This window comes from Rhipicephalus microplus, chromosome 2 (assembly GCF_043290135.1).
Source record: "Rhipicephalus microplus isolate Deutch F79 chromosome 2, USDA_Rmic, whole genome shotgun sequence".
Classification (NCBI taxonomy): Eukaryota; Metazoa; Arthropoda; class Arachnida; order Ixodida; family Ixodidae; genus Rhipicephalus; species Rhipicephalus microplus.
Window position 1 is genome coordinate 36,617,046 of NC_134701.1, and position 15,486 is coordinate 36,632,531.

Genomic DNA, 15,486 nt, shown 5'->3' on the forward strand with positions numbered 1-15,486 from the left:
TTCATTGCTTATGTCATGTACTTAGGCATACTTAAAAGGACACTAAAGAGACACAATCACTTTGTTTGTATTGACAAACTGCACACTCAGAACTCTAATGCCTTATGTTATCATATGTTATCATAAGGAGAAAAAAAAGATTGAAGTTTCGTTTATGAATTGCACACTAAATTTCTGCGCGCGATGTCCGAAATTTCAAAATGCATTTTTTTTTACTTTCTGAAACTTGGTATCCTTGATCTATGGCCCCTACTGATGACAATGTACTTCATCTTTACTAATTAGAAACTAGTTGGGACACAGTAGACGACTTCAAAATTCATGTCGTCATGATATTTCAATCAGAATGTAACATCTCCATTCGAATTTAATTTTCGTGCGCTTTCTTGCTTACCAAACATTGTGCCGCTTTAGAGTTCCTTTAAACACACTGTGCCTCTCTTTTGACATTTATTGTAAACAAGGCTCTTGCACCAAGTGTCTAAACGTCAGTAAACTAGGCATTTTCTTACTTGGTGTATTCTTTTGCATTTGCACTTAGAAGCGACACGATTGTATTGTAGTAACAGTGCGACAACGTTAGGAAGAGACGAAATGAAGCGCTTTGACTGTCAACTGAATTTATTGAAGATGCTACGACAACTTTTATACAGAGTGCAAAAAACAGTGCTCATGCGCGATGACACATGTGCGACCGTTAAAAATATTCTTAAGGTGGCACACGGGTCTAGAGAAGGCCAATAATCGCAAAAAAAAATCGACTTTTTGAAACTTACATTTTCGGAATCTGTACCTATTTTTGCACCTATCTAAGAAGTTTCTAGCTTCTCGCGTAATTATTTCTGGTGCAAAATCAATTTATAACACCCCTGTGAGATGAATGTGAGCGCGAATTGACACTGAAATCGCGCTTTTTCCGCACCGAACTGTTGCCGTTTCACACGAGCTATCGTGTTCATCTTGGTCTCGTTTGGAAGGGTCGTTCTTCTTCTTCAATTTCCCGCCACCGCTGGCTCGCCTTGCTCATTGGTTTTATAGCAAAAATGCATCATAGAGAAGCACTAGCGCGCGATTCAATTGGCTACTTGGGGCACGTGACAAAACCTAGGCATCTGATTGGCCAAGGGGCCCTTTCGGCATCTGCTTCACCATCGTGACGCGCACGGACACGCGCCATTTTGTCATGGTGCTACTGACTGCCTGCGGCAGTAAAGAAGTTTCGTGCTACAGTAATTTGTGAAGCGGGTGTGGCGGTGGTTCGTTCGTTCGCTGTGAACTTCAGAAAGAGCCCCGATATGGCTCAGGACAACGAGGATAACGAACTCGACGCGGTCAACGGTGGTCGCCGAGTTACCAGTGTAGGCCTAACTTATGTACGAGCTTGTTGGTTGCCGACAACGTTACTAAGAACGGCTGTGTTTTGCAGCCTCATCAGTTAGAGGACGGCAAGTAAAAAGCAGAAGTGAAGCTACAAGAGATATCAAACTTTGTAGTGACGGAACGGAAGCGCAGTCTTATCGCAAAACGCGCCGATGCCGCGGTTCCCCCAGCCTGACGAAAGGACCTTGAACTGCGCGGCGGGTCGTCAGAGTGGAGTACACCGCACGTCGACGAACAACAGAAAGTCAATCCGTTCCCGGTGAACATGCTCGCCGCCCCCGCAATAGAGGCTATTGGCAACTGTTAGACTGCTTTTAACGACTTGATCACAACATTGTCGCAATCTCCGCTCTAAAATGTGGCAGTCTTACGTGAAAAGGAAACTAGCACTTCGGCACTCGCGTAGCCTCAAAATTGATGAGCGAGGGAGCAACTTTGGTTCGCGACAATCACGGGTAACTCATTCTGAACAAGCCGGGAAACATCGCCGTGTTATTCGACGTATTGCGGATGACGCACGCGCATTTGTGGCACATAGCCATCAGTACAGTCACCGAACTGATACACGGCCTTGCGGCAGACGAGCACACAGCGACAACTTGCTACAGGACTAGAAGAAATGACGGGCTCGTGCAAACAATCAGTCCTAGTACATTCCCGGTGCATATTAACTGACTAAAAGTATGTGTGCCAAGATATTTTTCCCTCGGATCGACGAAATAAAGTTTTAACAGCATTATTCTTGAAGCCCAGATTTTGACCACTTTCTTTCGCTTGTTCGGTAAAAGTGGACTTAGGACAGCTAGAGCTGTAATTGTTTTTGCACAATGTAGCTAAATGCGCACAAAAACAATGCTGGAAGCCTATTTTTAATAGGCAGCTTCATTTCTTTTTCATTTTAATATAAAAATTTCTGTATTCGGTTACATGCAACGAACTTTAGTGTGCTGTAATTCGAGAAGTACTCGTTCAATTTTCGATCAGCTTGCAGTGTTGCACTCCTTAGGCTTTCTAGCATTCATTTATATGTCAATGGCCATGCAATTCTAAGTACATACATTTTTACAGTTAAAAATGTTAAAATTCTTTGTTTTCTTCATTTTCTCAATATGGCAATTTTGCACACCCTGCATGAAAATTACTGCAATATATCGGAAACTATTACAGATAGCAGAATGTGTTTTTTCCTTTTTTGCAGCATGAAGTTATATGTTTGGAGCACACAACATAGGAAGCAGATTTTAATTTCTCTTGATGCAAGTATTTAAACTAGTCTTTTGTGTGACCACAAAATGGCCACATTCAGAGCTATGAAGTTTAGTGTACTGTAAAGTAATTATTAATGACCCAATCAAAAAAAGTGCTTCCTATGTTGTATGTCTTATGCTTTCTACTGTCAATACCTATGTCATTTATAAATTTTTGATGGGTGGTTATTTTTCCATTGTGGTAAGAACAATAGAAATCGTTATCTTGATTATTTAATTAACTAATTAAGCTACAGAAAAAATCACTACATTTTTATAATCAGGAGAAGAAACTAAGTAAACATGCCAGATTTTGTCACATTTGGTTCATAAAATTAATGAGAGAGTCCTAAGACCCATGTCCCCCCTTAAATCAGAAAAAGTACTCTTCTCTAGGAAAAGTGTACTGATGCTTTGCCAATAAAAAATGCTTCCATAATGGTATCTGTTTCAAACTTTTTCAAAAACCGGATTTTATGAAATGAAGGACTGCACTTACATTCTTAGTACAATACAACCACGATGAAGCAACTTGCCAGAATTAAGCTTTCGTTCAGAAGTCTTGAGCGGCCTCCTGGCTGCTCACTGTAGTCAGCCAAAGGAGCGAGTTTTTAAAATTTGAGCAATGGTAATGCTTATTTTGGTAATGGTTGCACAGACAGACTTCAGTTTGCATGACCAAGCCAGGTTTTTCAGAAATTTTCAGACTTTTTCAGGTTGGTAGACATCCTGACTGTGTGTACTTTAGCTTTTGCTTTCCTGTAGACAAGTTCACCTAGTAAAGATCTTTCTATTAAACAGCATGACTGATGTCTTTTTCACGATAATGACATTAGCACTTTTAACACACACTTTGTATAGTGATTGTGAGCAAGCCATGTCTTCCGACACCTCGTTACATAAAAAGGAGCCTGAACAGTTTCAAAGATCTTGAACTCCAGAGCCAACAGAAACGTCCTTGCTTCCCTTTTCTATGTGCCTAATAGTAAATGCAAGAAATGCATGAAGTTGGCAAACTTGAACTTCTTGAAACTTTGTATCACTAACACCCCTTCATCTCAAATGTGCACTTTTACGAGAACTCTGATGAAGTTACATGAAAGGGTAACTACAAGTCAGAAAGTACCACACTGTAGCTGATCCTGCACTAAAAGCTGTTGGGGTACATTCTGTATGCAACTGCGAAAATCAATTTTGCTACAAGGTGTGTCATGCTCTGTGTTCCTCCTATTTAATAATACCAAAGCACTCACCCCAGGGCTGCCGCCAATGTTCCGTGGGCGACCTCTCCTCCTGGGGGATTCCTCTGGGCTGCCCTCCAAGCTACTGTGCTCTGTTGGCTTTTCATTGAGTGTGTGACCTGCCTCCTCCTTGGGTTTGTCAAGATGTGGCCCAGCAGGCTCACTACTACTTAATGGAACCTGCTCTTCCAAGACCTGCTCTGAAGGATGCTCTTCTCTCTGCAGACCAATAACAGGAAGCCGGAGCTGCTGTGGCAACGTGGTCGGCTTGAACCGCAGTTGGAACCGCTTTGGCCGCTGGCGCTTCACTGCTGGCCGGCCCACAGTCCTTGACCAAGGTTTCAGAAGTGGGCGCAACGAAGATCCCAGTTTTAATTCAAATGTAAATTGACGCCTGTGCTCGAGTCTGCGGCAGGTGACATTGCAAGCCAGCCTTTTCAGCTGTTGCACTCCATGCGAGACAACCAACTGCACAGGGATTTGGGAACACAAGGAGGCCGCCACGCGACGGCCTCCACTAACCACTAAAAAATGACCGGCTACATTATCCTGTGACTCGCCACTTCCAGTCATGTCTACGCTTCGAACTTCTTCTTCAGGCACTGACTCTACGATGTGCAAAGCTTCACAACTAGATGCAGAGTCACAATCGTCCATAAATGAATCACTGTCATTCCTGCTACATGGGAGGGCCATAGAAACTGGTTCGGCAGTATCTCCATCAGACAGCTTTATTCTCTTAGCTGCTGGCGAGAGAGAGTCCGCAGGCAGCTTTGAGCCAGAAGGCATGGAAGAAAAGCTACGTGCGTCTTGCTCCTCGTGAGGTGTGCTCGATGTCTTGTGACTGGGCACACCTTCATGCGTGGAGGGTAAAGAATACACCTGATGCAATGGTCTGAGCTGACTCTCGGTTGCTCCAGAGCTCTCCTCTGAATGCGGAGCTCTCTGTTGTTGGCCTTGAGAGGCATCAATGGCAGCATCCAAGGAGGGCACCAATACATGCATAGGATGTGGCTGACTAGAAACAATGAAGGTGTTGCCATCTTGAGTGCTCTGCTGCAAACTTCTCTCGACCTCAGCTGCCGCAGAGGACAATGCCACACAACTGCCAACATGCTTGAGCAGCTGCTCACTGTTCACCGAAGACTGCTCGACAAGGCTGGAGCTACCTTCGTTTTGATTAAATGTTCCAGCCTCCAGTAGACATTCATGCTCCACAACGCTTTGCTCATTCTCACACACAGTGTGAGTTTCATCTCTTGTGCCCTCCAGTGCACATGCTGCCTGTTGAGGAACAACCTGTTCTGGTGAACTCTCTGGCCCCTGCAGGTCAGAGCTTCCCTGCGACACAGGCTGGTCTTCATGACCCTCAGGCTCTAGAACCACATTCTGGTTAAAAGGAAGTTCTTGGGAAATACTACATGTGTGGAGGTCCCCAAGTTCCTCACAACAGCTCTGGGGTTCTTGCTCAACTTTTGTAGGAACTTGATGATGCTCTTGAAGATAAGACTCAGCTTCAGCAGTTGGTGCTTCAGGCAAAGTTTCCGAGCTGTCAACAGAGTTACACACTGGGGCACCCTGGCAATGACTTTTCTGCTGTAGATTTTCTGGTGACTTCATTATTTCACCCACAGGCAAGCTGTGCAATACATTATGATCGGGGCCGCATGCTACAGTCACATTACCGTGATCTTGAACCAAGGAAGCTGGACTGTCCTTATCTGGCATTTGAGCAACATTATATGCCTGATGTTGTACTCCTACTGGTTGCTTAGCAGCATTGGGCTTCTCAGCGGTGTCAATGGGATGAAACTGCAAGCCTTGTTCTTTGTCAATGTCTCCTGAAGGTGCCTTTTGAAACTCTTCTCCAGCAGCCAGAGCTCCACTGAGAGCTTGCACTGAGGATTCAGCTGTCGGCACAACTCCTTGTGACGTCTCCTCACTTATTTTTTGAACAATTTCCTGGTCAAGATGTTGCGAAATTTCTTTACTTCCCTCTTGAATGATTTCCTGATCATGAGTTTGAACAATTTCTCCTTTATTTCCTGCGTGAATGACTTCCTGCTCAGCAATTTCAAGAATTTGCTCTTTATTCTCCGATTGAACGATTTCCTGTTCATCTCTAGCCTGAACAATTTCCTGTTCAGAAATCAGAAGGGTTTCTTGCCCCTTTCCTGCTTGCGTGATTTCCTGCATGGAAATATGAACAGTTCTTTGTTCATTTCGTGCTTGAATAATTTCTGGGTCAGGAATTCGCAGAACTTCCTGTTCTTCATTCGTTGCTTGAACAATTTCTTGCTCAGGAAGTTGAGCCGTTTCCTGTTCATTTGCTGTTTGAATGATTTCCTGCTCAGGACTATGAGCAGTCTCCTGTTCATTTGCAGTTTGAACGATTTCCTGCTCGGGAATTTTAAGAATTTCATCTTCATTTGCCGCTTGAACCATTTCCTGCTCAGGAACTTGGAGAGTTTTTTGCTCATTTACAGCTTGAACAATTTCCTGGACAGGAGTTTCAATTATTTTTTGTTCTTTTCTTGCTTGAACAATCTCCTGCACAGTAAATTTACAAATTTCCTGCTCATTTCCTCCATGAATAATTTTCTGCTCAGGAATTTGAGCAATTTCGTGCTCGTTTACTACTTGAATTATTTCTGGTTTTGACTGGGTCTTCTCCGCAGAACTATCCCATGGTTGTGCTGAGTCGGCTCTCTGCTCAGTCAGATGCAAAGGCACCACTTGCTCTTCCGGCTGAGGACCCAACAATTTCTGCAGGGTGAACAGCTGGGTCACTGGTTGTTGCAACGATTGCTCCCGTAAAACACCCTTGCTGACTGGAGCGAGCAACTGCTGAGGCTGCGCTATCAGCTGTGGCAGCTCTGAAGCAGGCAGAACGACTGCTTCCTGTGGTGCCTGGTGTGGATGGTCTGCTGTCAAGACAAACTGCTGCACTAGCTGATGCTGCCCTGCAGCTGACTGTGGCATCACTTGTGGAAATTCCTGCTGCTCTGATGGCTGCGGCGATTTCTTCACAGGTGTTTGCACAAGCGACCCTTGATTGTCCCTATCATCCTCTTCATCAGATGATGAGGCACGGCTCGAACAGACTATGCTGACAGCCAGTGGCCTGCCAGGCACTTTAGCTTGTGGGGGTGCCAGCAAACGAGTCCTCTTTAGTATTGCTGGAGGTGCAATTGCACCCACTGGCTCAGGAGGACTTACGTGTGGAAGGGCTAGAGGCAAGTCATCTGTCTGGCACGAACAGTCCACACGCCTGCCGAAGAAACGGTCCACTTCAGCAGGCTGCAAGCAGAAAACCAACAACATCAGACAATGCAATCATGGGCAAACACACTTCCTCTAATGTCCTGAAAGGAAAATAAGGAATTATGAGCATGACTATATTCGTTGCAACTATCATGCTTACGAAAAGAATGCATCAATGACAGATTATTTACAAATAGCCATATCAGACTACAAATACTCAGAGGGCCATCCGTTTGCTATACTTTATTGTCATCATCTTTTTTATTGCAATACAAAGTGTGCAAGCTTGCACTGTTTATCTAGAAATTGAGGCATCATGATAGTCAGCCTGACTATACCCACTGCAGAACAAAGGCCTTTTTCTTGTACAGCCAGTCAACTCATTCTTGTGCTTGCTGCTGCCAATTTATCCAATTTATACCCACAAACTTCCTAATCTCATCTGCCCATCTAATTTTCCAACTCCCCTCACTCGCTTGCCTTCTCTAGTAATCCAATCAGTTACTCTCAAAGGGGCGCTGCAACACTTATTGAGCATGGTCAGAAAACACTGCAGATTAGCAGTAGAGGCCCCCAAGAACACGCGAGCTAAATATTATAGCACAGCACACGACCTTAAATTCACAATAAATTAACAGTCAGCTACAAATTCCTCTCTTTTCTCACAACATGACAGAGGAAACTCAAAAATCTTGTTGTTCGAGGTATAGTGCGTCCAGGACGGGACAGAGAAGAAGACAGAGAACACATACACTTCTTCTCTGTCCCGTTCTGGATGCACTATACCTCAAACAACATGAATAACCAACAAGCCCGCCATGCAACCTTAGTCAAAAATCACACTTAGAAAGTCATCTATCAAACGTTAGCTGATTTGAACATGGTCGTTACAAGAATTGTCGCAGGAGGGCGCGACTTGTCCACATGTGCGCGCACTATCACACTCAAAAAGCCCCGTGTTCAAAAAAAATAAAAATAAATGCTCAGGGTCATGAGGCGCGCGTGACATATATTCATTGCCCCTGACATCCCTCCCTGCTTCGCTTCTAGCACTTTCGGCTGGACGAGAGAAGGGAGAATGCGATTGCAGCTTGTGACAAATCTTTGTAACTCTGCTCATACAGTACACATTCTTAGTATTTTTGCGGTGTTGCATTCATGAGGCAATGAGCTCTTTTAGTAAAGCCATTTCATGGTTACTTCAAAAAATGTTTCAGGGCCCCTTTAATGACTAGCGGTTATCCTGCCAAGGCCACTATGTGCACGGCAGTAAAGAATTTTAAATTTTTTTATATCTATCATGTCTCTTCGCCATGTAGGAATGCCCACAAAACTAGTTGCACAATGGAATAATTCTTGTGCAGACGAAAGTCACAAACTCAAAGTACATGCAGTTTTCGCAGCGTGGGATGTTACTTCAACTGAGAAGCTGATACTGACATAATAAACAGCAAGATCTAATTGATAAACTGGAACAAATACAATAACTGGCGGTTCAGTTTGCCTTTTCTTATTATTCAAGAAGGAGCAGCATTAGCCATTTAATTCAGAAAGCTAACCTACAGATGCTAGGTCATCGCAGACCAGTATCGAGGTTAAAGTTCTCTATCATCTCTATCATGGCCAATTAAAAATAAATCACTCTAGATGCTTACATTGTTCGACGAGACATTCTTTTCAAACGAGTCAGAGTAACATGTTGAGACAATCTATAAGCCACATAAAATCGCACAAGCGTTATTTATTTCCAGCTGCCATAGACTGTTTGAATAAATTACCTGAAAATGCGGTGTCTCCTGCCTCAGCAGATACGTTTGTTAGTATTATTAATAATATAAACTTTGGTGTGTAAAGTGTTCGCAATCAAATACCGTACAATTTACTTTGAATCCTTTCGAACTTAGGCGTAAACAGAAAGCAATGCTGTATGTTTAACGCTTTTTGTATTTCTATTTTTTAACTGACCATGTTTCCACTTATGCCACTCATTCACATGTACTTTTTTGTCACCACTCCTGCTTGGACCCGAATGTGGCCTGCAGTATGTATAAATAAAATAAAAAAAGAGCTCATTTCATTCTACAGTAGCCGCTGACGAGCATGAATGACAAACTTCTAAAATTTATATCCTGTAATTTGTATACTTTGCTATCTCCAATACAGTCAAACCTCGCTACAACAAACTGATGGGGTGGGAAAAAAAACTTTATATAGGTGAAGTTTTTTCAATGGGACAAACGTACTTCGGAAGAGATGAGACACAACTTAGCAGTTGTCTTAGCTTTATCTTCAACGGTTTCGACCGATAAAGTGGTCTTCGTCAGGGTTTGCAGCTGCAAATAAGTATATATATGCAGTCAAACCCTTTTGTAAGAGACAATTGGGTATAAGAGACACCAGTGTGCCTGCAATGAAATACGGGTTGATGGAAAAGTGCAGTCGAAATACCCTGCTTATAAGAGACATGTCATATAAAAGACAAAAATTGCTGCCCGGAGCATGCATCTTATAAAGGGGTTCAACGATATATATACAGTCGAGCCCGCTTATAACGAACCTGAGCCTGACGCGGCATCTGTTCGCTGTATGCTGAAGTTCGTAGTAAATGAAACACAGCTTTTAAAAAAGTTTGTGATGCACGTGTTTCGAAGAGCAGAAGCGATAAGGGCGGTCTCTAGTTTATTTCAAACAGCACCATGCTTGTTCGCTAAGGCCCGCGGCATAAGCTGCATGAAGGACTGGCTTCAAAGTTTTGTCGTTCTCGCAATTCAGTTCCTTCAAATTGCTGTTGCCACGTACTTCATTCACAATGCCTTAATCGGTGCACGGTTCCGCGGTGTTGGCATCATCATCGGCCGTAACTAAACTATCACAACAGATGTTCCACCCGCTCTACCACGTCGGAGTTGACGGCACGCTGCCACAAATCGTCGTTGAAGGGGTCCTGTTCGGAAGCATCATAGGGCCCGACGTCGACAAAGTCAGCCTCGCGAAAACAGTTTCGCGTGCATGTAGCCGTCACCGCCGCCCATGAAATATTCACCACCTCCACAACCGAATATCAGGACACCCAAAGCGGCAAGCTGGCTGCCAGGTGGTCAAGAGCTATGAGCAAGCGCTCTGCAACGCAGCACCTAACGTGCAGATTACGCTCCAAGCCAAGCGGTCAAACTTTTGACATTTTGTTGAGCAGCAGAAAAAAGTGTGCAAGTCCTTCTGCCTGCAATCCTGATCACAGGCGCACACGCGAAACACATGTCAGAACACACAGAACAGCTCTGGGCCCGTTTATAGTCAGAAATCGGAACTAACTCGAGCCAGCGTGGCTGGCGTTGCGGAGCGGTGGAGACGGGTGAAGGGGTTGTGATGAAGAGAGGAGAGCAGATTTGCGAGTAAAGAAGAGCAAGGAGTTGCCATAGAGTGAAGAGATGGGAGGACACGGCGGGAGAGTGACCTTGAAAACCAAAACACGTGGGAAGGAGGTAGGTCAGGTAGGTTGCTTGAAAAATACATGAACTGCGCAATTCGAGCGTAGAAAAACTTGAAACGAGTGCCTCCGCGCGCAGAAGTCAAAGCACGGCTGCCTACATCGGCGTGCGGCGGTGTTAAAAGAATCGGCGGTCGTGATCGAAAAATTGCTTTGTTGCGCCGGCGGGTTTGTATGACCTCACCGACTTCGACATTTCGCGATTTGTTCCACGCAAATGAACATTTTCACGCTTCTGCACACGTGCGGAAGATATGCTGAGCCGAGTGCGAAGTGAAAGAGAACAGGTCCTAAACACAAAATGAATCGCGAATTATCACGATCGGAGGGGTAGCATAGGCGCTTGCACTAGAAGCAGACGATCGGATACAGTCGGTGGTCGACGATGTTGGCAAATGGTCTGGTCACTCCAGGCCGGCGACGCCAACGACAGTACCAGCGATCAAAAACAGAGGAGATGGCCGACCAGTTTTTGAAAGATCAGTGGCAATGTGAAAACACTGGCCTCGTCTGGCAATGTGGGGTGCTCGGAGTAGCGAGGGGACAAAGTACAGAGGAGTGCGTAACAGAAAGCGGTCGGGGAGAGCGGCAACTAGAGGGGTACAGAGGCAGGGTCGGCGTTTAACAATAAGAATGTATGGGCACCTCTTTGATGCCTGATCGGTGGTCGAAAATGGTTTCCCGGGAAGTCGGCTCTATTGTTTGTTTTAAGCGAAAGTTTGTTTTAAGTGAGACTCTTATATGTGGGCTCGACTGTACATATATATATATTTTAATAAATATGGAGAAGAAACACAACTTAGCGGTTGTCTTCATTTTATTTCCAAGGGTTTCGACCGGTGGACCGGTCTTTATCAAGGTTTGTGAACAAGTTAGCGAGTTGTTCAGAAACCCTGACGAATACCGGTCTTCGAAACCGTTGGAAATTAAGACAACCACTAAATTGTGTCTCTCCTCTTCCTAAGTATGTTTGGCTCACTAGAAAAACTTCTTCAGAGAGAGAGAGAGTATGTGTGTGTGTATGTGTATGTGTGTGTGTGCGTGCATGTGTGTGTGTGTGTGTGTGTATATATATATTATGAGACCACGTCCAGTACTGCAGTAACCAGGTTATCTTTTTAATCCAGACGCACGAGCCAGAGGGCCAGCCAGCGTGACATATGATGATGATCACTACAATGGTTTGGTCATACAGATGAAGATGAAGTACATAGTCAGCGCCCACACTATTTTCTCCCCTTCGCGAAGAGAGCAGCAAGTTAGAAAGAATTGGGACGCCGAATATATCGTTTCAGTCTAACGTGGGCGATCTCGGGGTGGCAGCGACGGCGATCAGGAGCCGCGTTGACAGGAGCAACACGATAGTTGACTTTAGATGTTCATTCCAGGATGGTGTATGGACCAAGATATCGGTGAAGGAATTTTTTGCAGACCCCAGGTGCCCGAACAGGTGTCCACAAAAGGACTTCGTTGCCTGGGCGGAACACAACAACTCGACGCTTTGCATCAATGTCGATTTTTCTTTTGTCCTGAATGGTAGCAGTGTTGGCGCGGGCGAATTCCCGGCAGTGGGCGACGCGAGCGGCGAATCTTCCGGGAGAGATGAAGATGGATTGGATGATGTGGAAAAAAAGGTGGTGTCCAGAACAAAAGTCGGTACACGGCCATACACGAGAAAAAAAGGGCTGAAATTCGTCGTATGCTGTATGGCAGTATTATATGCGAAAGTGACCAAAGGAAGTATAGTGTCCCAGTTTTTGTGATCCGGACGCACATACATAGAGATCATGTCGGACAAAAATCGGTGAAAACACTCAGTCAGACCATTAGTTTCTGGGTGATACGCTGATGTGGTCTTGTGGATGGTGTTAGAGGTCTGGAGGACTTCAGCGAGGACATGCGAAAGAAATGTCTTGCCGCAAGAAGCACACGCGGTGCGCCATGTCGTAAAATAATGGCGCGAAGAAAAAAATCGGTGACTTTAGAGGTAGCACCAGACAAAATAGCTGCCGTCTCCGCAAAGCGAGTAAGGTGGTCTGGTCCATGGCAGTAACAATCCAGCGGTGACCGGCTGCCATAAGCAGAAAAGGTCCGTATAAGTCTATGCACACAAATTCAAAGGAAGTGGACAGGCACGCCAGTGATTGCAATGGTCCCGCGGGAAAAGATATGGTGCGTTTTCGGTACTGGCATGACGCACAGGAAGCGGCACACTTGGCGACAGAAGTGGAGAGACCAGGCCAAAAGCAGCGAGTCTTGAAGGGGTCGTAAGTCTTGTGGAACCCTAAGTGGCCAGCTGTCGTGTCGTCATGAAACGCTTGTAAAACTTCCAGACGAAGTGGGCGAGGAATGACGGGAACCGATTACCTAGAGCATGACAAACTTGCCGCCATAATGTTCCATCTTGAAGCTTGAAACAAGCAAGTTGTCGTCTTAGGCGGCTGTTTGGAGCACGCGATAAGCCAGTGAGCTGATCGACGATCGTACGGCAGTAGGTATCGGCATGTTAGAGCGAGGTGAGATCTGTGAACGAAAAAACGTCTGCCGAGACAACGAACTCTCTTGAACCAGCAGCTGTCTGCTTGGTCACTTTGGTGGGCGGTGACGAACAGATGAAAGAGGACACTTCGGTGCTTTGCGAGAGCGGGCAACGCAACAAAGCGTCGGCATCTTGGTGCTGCGGACCCGACCTATATGTAACGCTTTAATCATACTCTTGCACTTGTAACACCCAATGGCCAAGGGGTCCCGACAAATTTTTGAGAGACGATAACCAACACAGAGCATGATGGTCAGTCATGATTTTGAAATGCCAGCCATATAAATAGAAGCGAAACTTTTGTACGGACCACACGATGGCGAGACATTCTTGCTCAGTGACGCTGTAATTTCGCTGAGCAGGTGACAGAGTATAGCTTGCGTAGGCCACGGCTTGTTCTCCAGAAGCGTGGTTCCGCTGAAGAAGGACAGCACCGATGCCAAGTCCACTTGCGTCAGTGGTGCTGCAGGCTCGAAATAGCGAAGCACTGGCCGTGATGTGAGGCATCGCTTAAGGGTGTGAAAAGCGGCTTCGCAGTCATCCGACCAGACAAAGGGTGCGCTCGTGGTCAGAAGTTTCTGCAAAGGGGCCGCAATAGTAGCCAAATCCTGTACATAGTGGCGGAAATATGACGCCAAGCCAAGAAAGCTGCGGAGGTCTTTGGGTGTGGTTGGGGTAGAAAAGTGCAGTACCGCGACAACCTTGTTGGGATCAGGCTCAATGCCATGTTTACTGACGACGTGACCTAACACCTTGATGCTGTGACTTGCAAACTGAAACTTCTTAGTGCTGAGCTTGAGATCGGCCTTAGCTAAACACTTGAGGACTTCGTCTAGCCGTTTTAGGTGCTGTGGGAAGCTGGACGAAAACATAACAATGTCGTCCAGGTAGCAAAGGCACGTCTTCCATTTTAATCCCCGCAGTACCGTGTCTATCATTCTTTCAAATGTGGCTGGGGCGTTCTATAGGTCAAAAGGCATCACATTGAATTCAAAGAGCCCATCTGGCGTAGCAAACGCAGTCTTCTCTTTATCAGACTCGTTCATCGGAATCTGCAATAATCAGAGCGCAAGTCGAGACTTGAAAACTACTCGACACTTTGTAAAGTATCAAGTGCGTCGTAAATGCGAGGAATTGGGTAGACGTCCTTACGAGTAATTTTGTTCAGTGATCTGTAATCAATGCAGAACCGTTCCGAGCCATCCTTTTTTTTTTACTAGTACGACAGGAGAAGACCATGCGTTTGTCAAAGGCCTGTTGACATTGCGCGTGAGCATGTCGTTGACTTGTTCTTCTATAAGCTTGCGTTCAGAAGCCGACACACGGTAAGGGCGGCAGCGAATGACACAGGATTTGTCGTTGTCGATACGATGGGCGGCCACTGTTATTTGACCCAGACCTTCGGAACAAACGTCAAAGCAAGTTTTGTGCTTCATTAATAATACTAGAAAGGCATCAGTTTGCGTTGGGTTGAGATGTTCATACAAAGTAGCCCTGAGAGCAGGAGATGCATCTTTTGCTGGCATACACTTTGAGAATGACGAAGCAGATAAACCAGTGACGACACAAACCGGTGCTTTTTCGGTAATGCTTGCAACAGTGGTCCTCTCTGGCAGAAGAAGTGGTTTTGGCGTCGTGTTGCAGGCTGTGATGCTTGATCAACCACGGGAGAACCTCACTAAACAAAATGCGATGGTGATCCCTCGAAAAATGCAGAGCTGGCAAGGAACAACCATAGCATCACCATCTAGAATGTCTCGTGACTTCATCGTAAGGACACGTTCTTGTCCGGGAGGCAGGACGAAATCCGCAGCTGTCACAAGGTTGGGCGACGAAAGGTCGGCAGCAGAAGAAAGCTCAGTGTCCGTAATACGAATGAGGGGCCGACCACACGAAATCACAGCAGACGCCGCTGACAAGAAGTACCAGCCTAAGATTATCTGATGAGCACACGAAGGCAGCACAGCCAATTGTACGTGATGACGGATTCCATCGATGAGAACACGAGCAGTACACAATCCAGTAGGCCAAATCGGACTGTCATTAGCGCCGCATAACATGAGACCGGAATAAGAAGTTTGCACTTTACGCAGGCGAAAACACAATTCACGATCAATTACCGAAATGGCGGCTCCAGTGTCTATAAGGGCATCAACAAAAACACTTTCCACACAGGCAGTAAATTAGCTGGGCGAGATGGAGGAGTTGTAACGATTCGACTACAAGCAGTTTCCCCTTCAAAAACTGCACCTTCTAGTATTCCGAGTCCAGAGAGATCGGCGCGGGACGCAGGGGTGATGACGTCGGGTCTCGGGGCAAAGTTTCTTT

At 45.6% G+C, this 15,486-nt stretch overlaps 1 protein-coding gene across 9 annotated transcripts in view; it reads right to left on the reverse strand.

Annotated features, from left to right (window-relative positions):
• Nucleotides 1–15,486, reverse strand: part of LOC119169139 (uncharacterized) — a 748,171-nt gene that overhangs the window by 522,859 nt on the left and 209,826 nt on the right. For all 9 annotated transcript variants that reach the window (XM_075883059.1, XM_075883033.1, XM_075883044.1 and 6 more), the window contains one exon: nt 3,881–7,168. In XM_075883059.1, the coding sequence (XP_075739174.1) occupies nt 3,881–7,168 (3,288 nt within the window). The remainder of the gene's footprint in view (nt 1–3,880; nt 7,169–15,486) is intronic.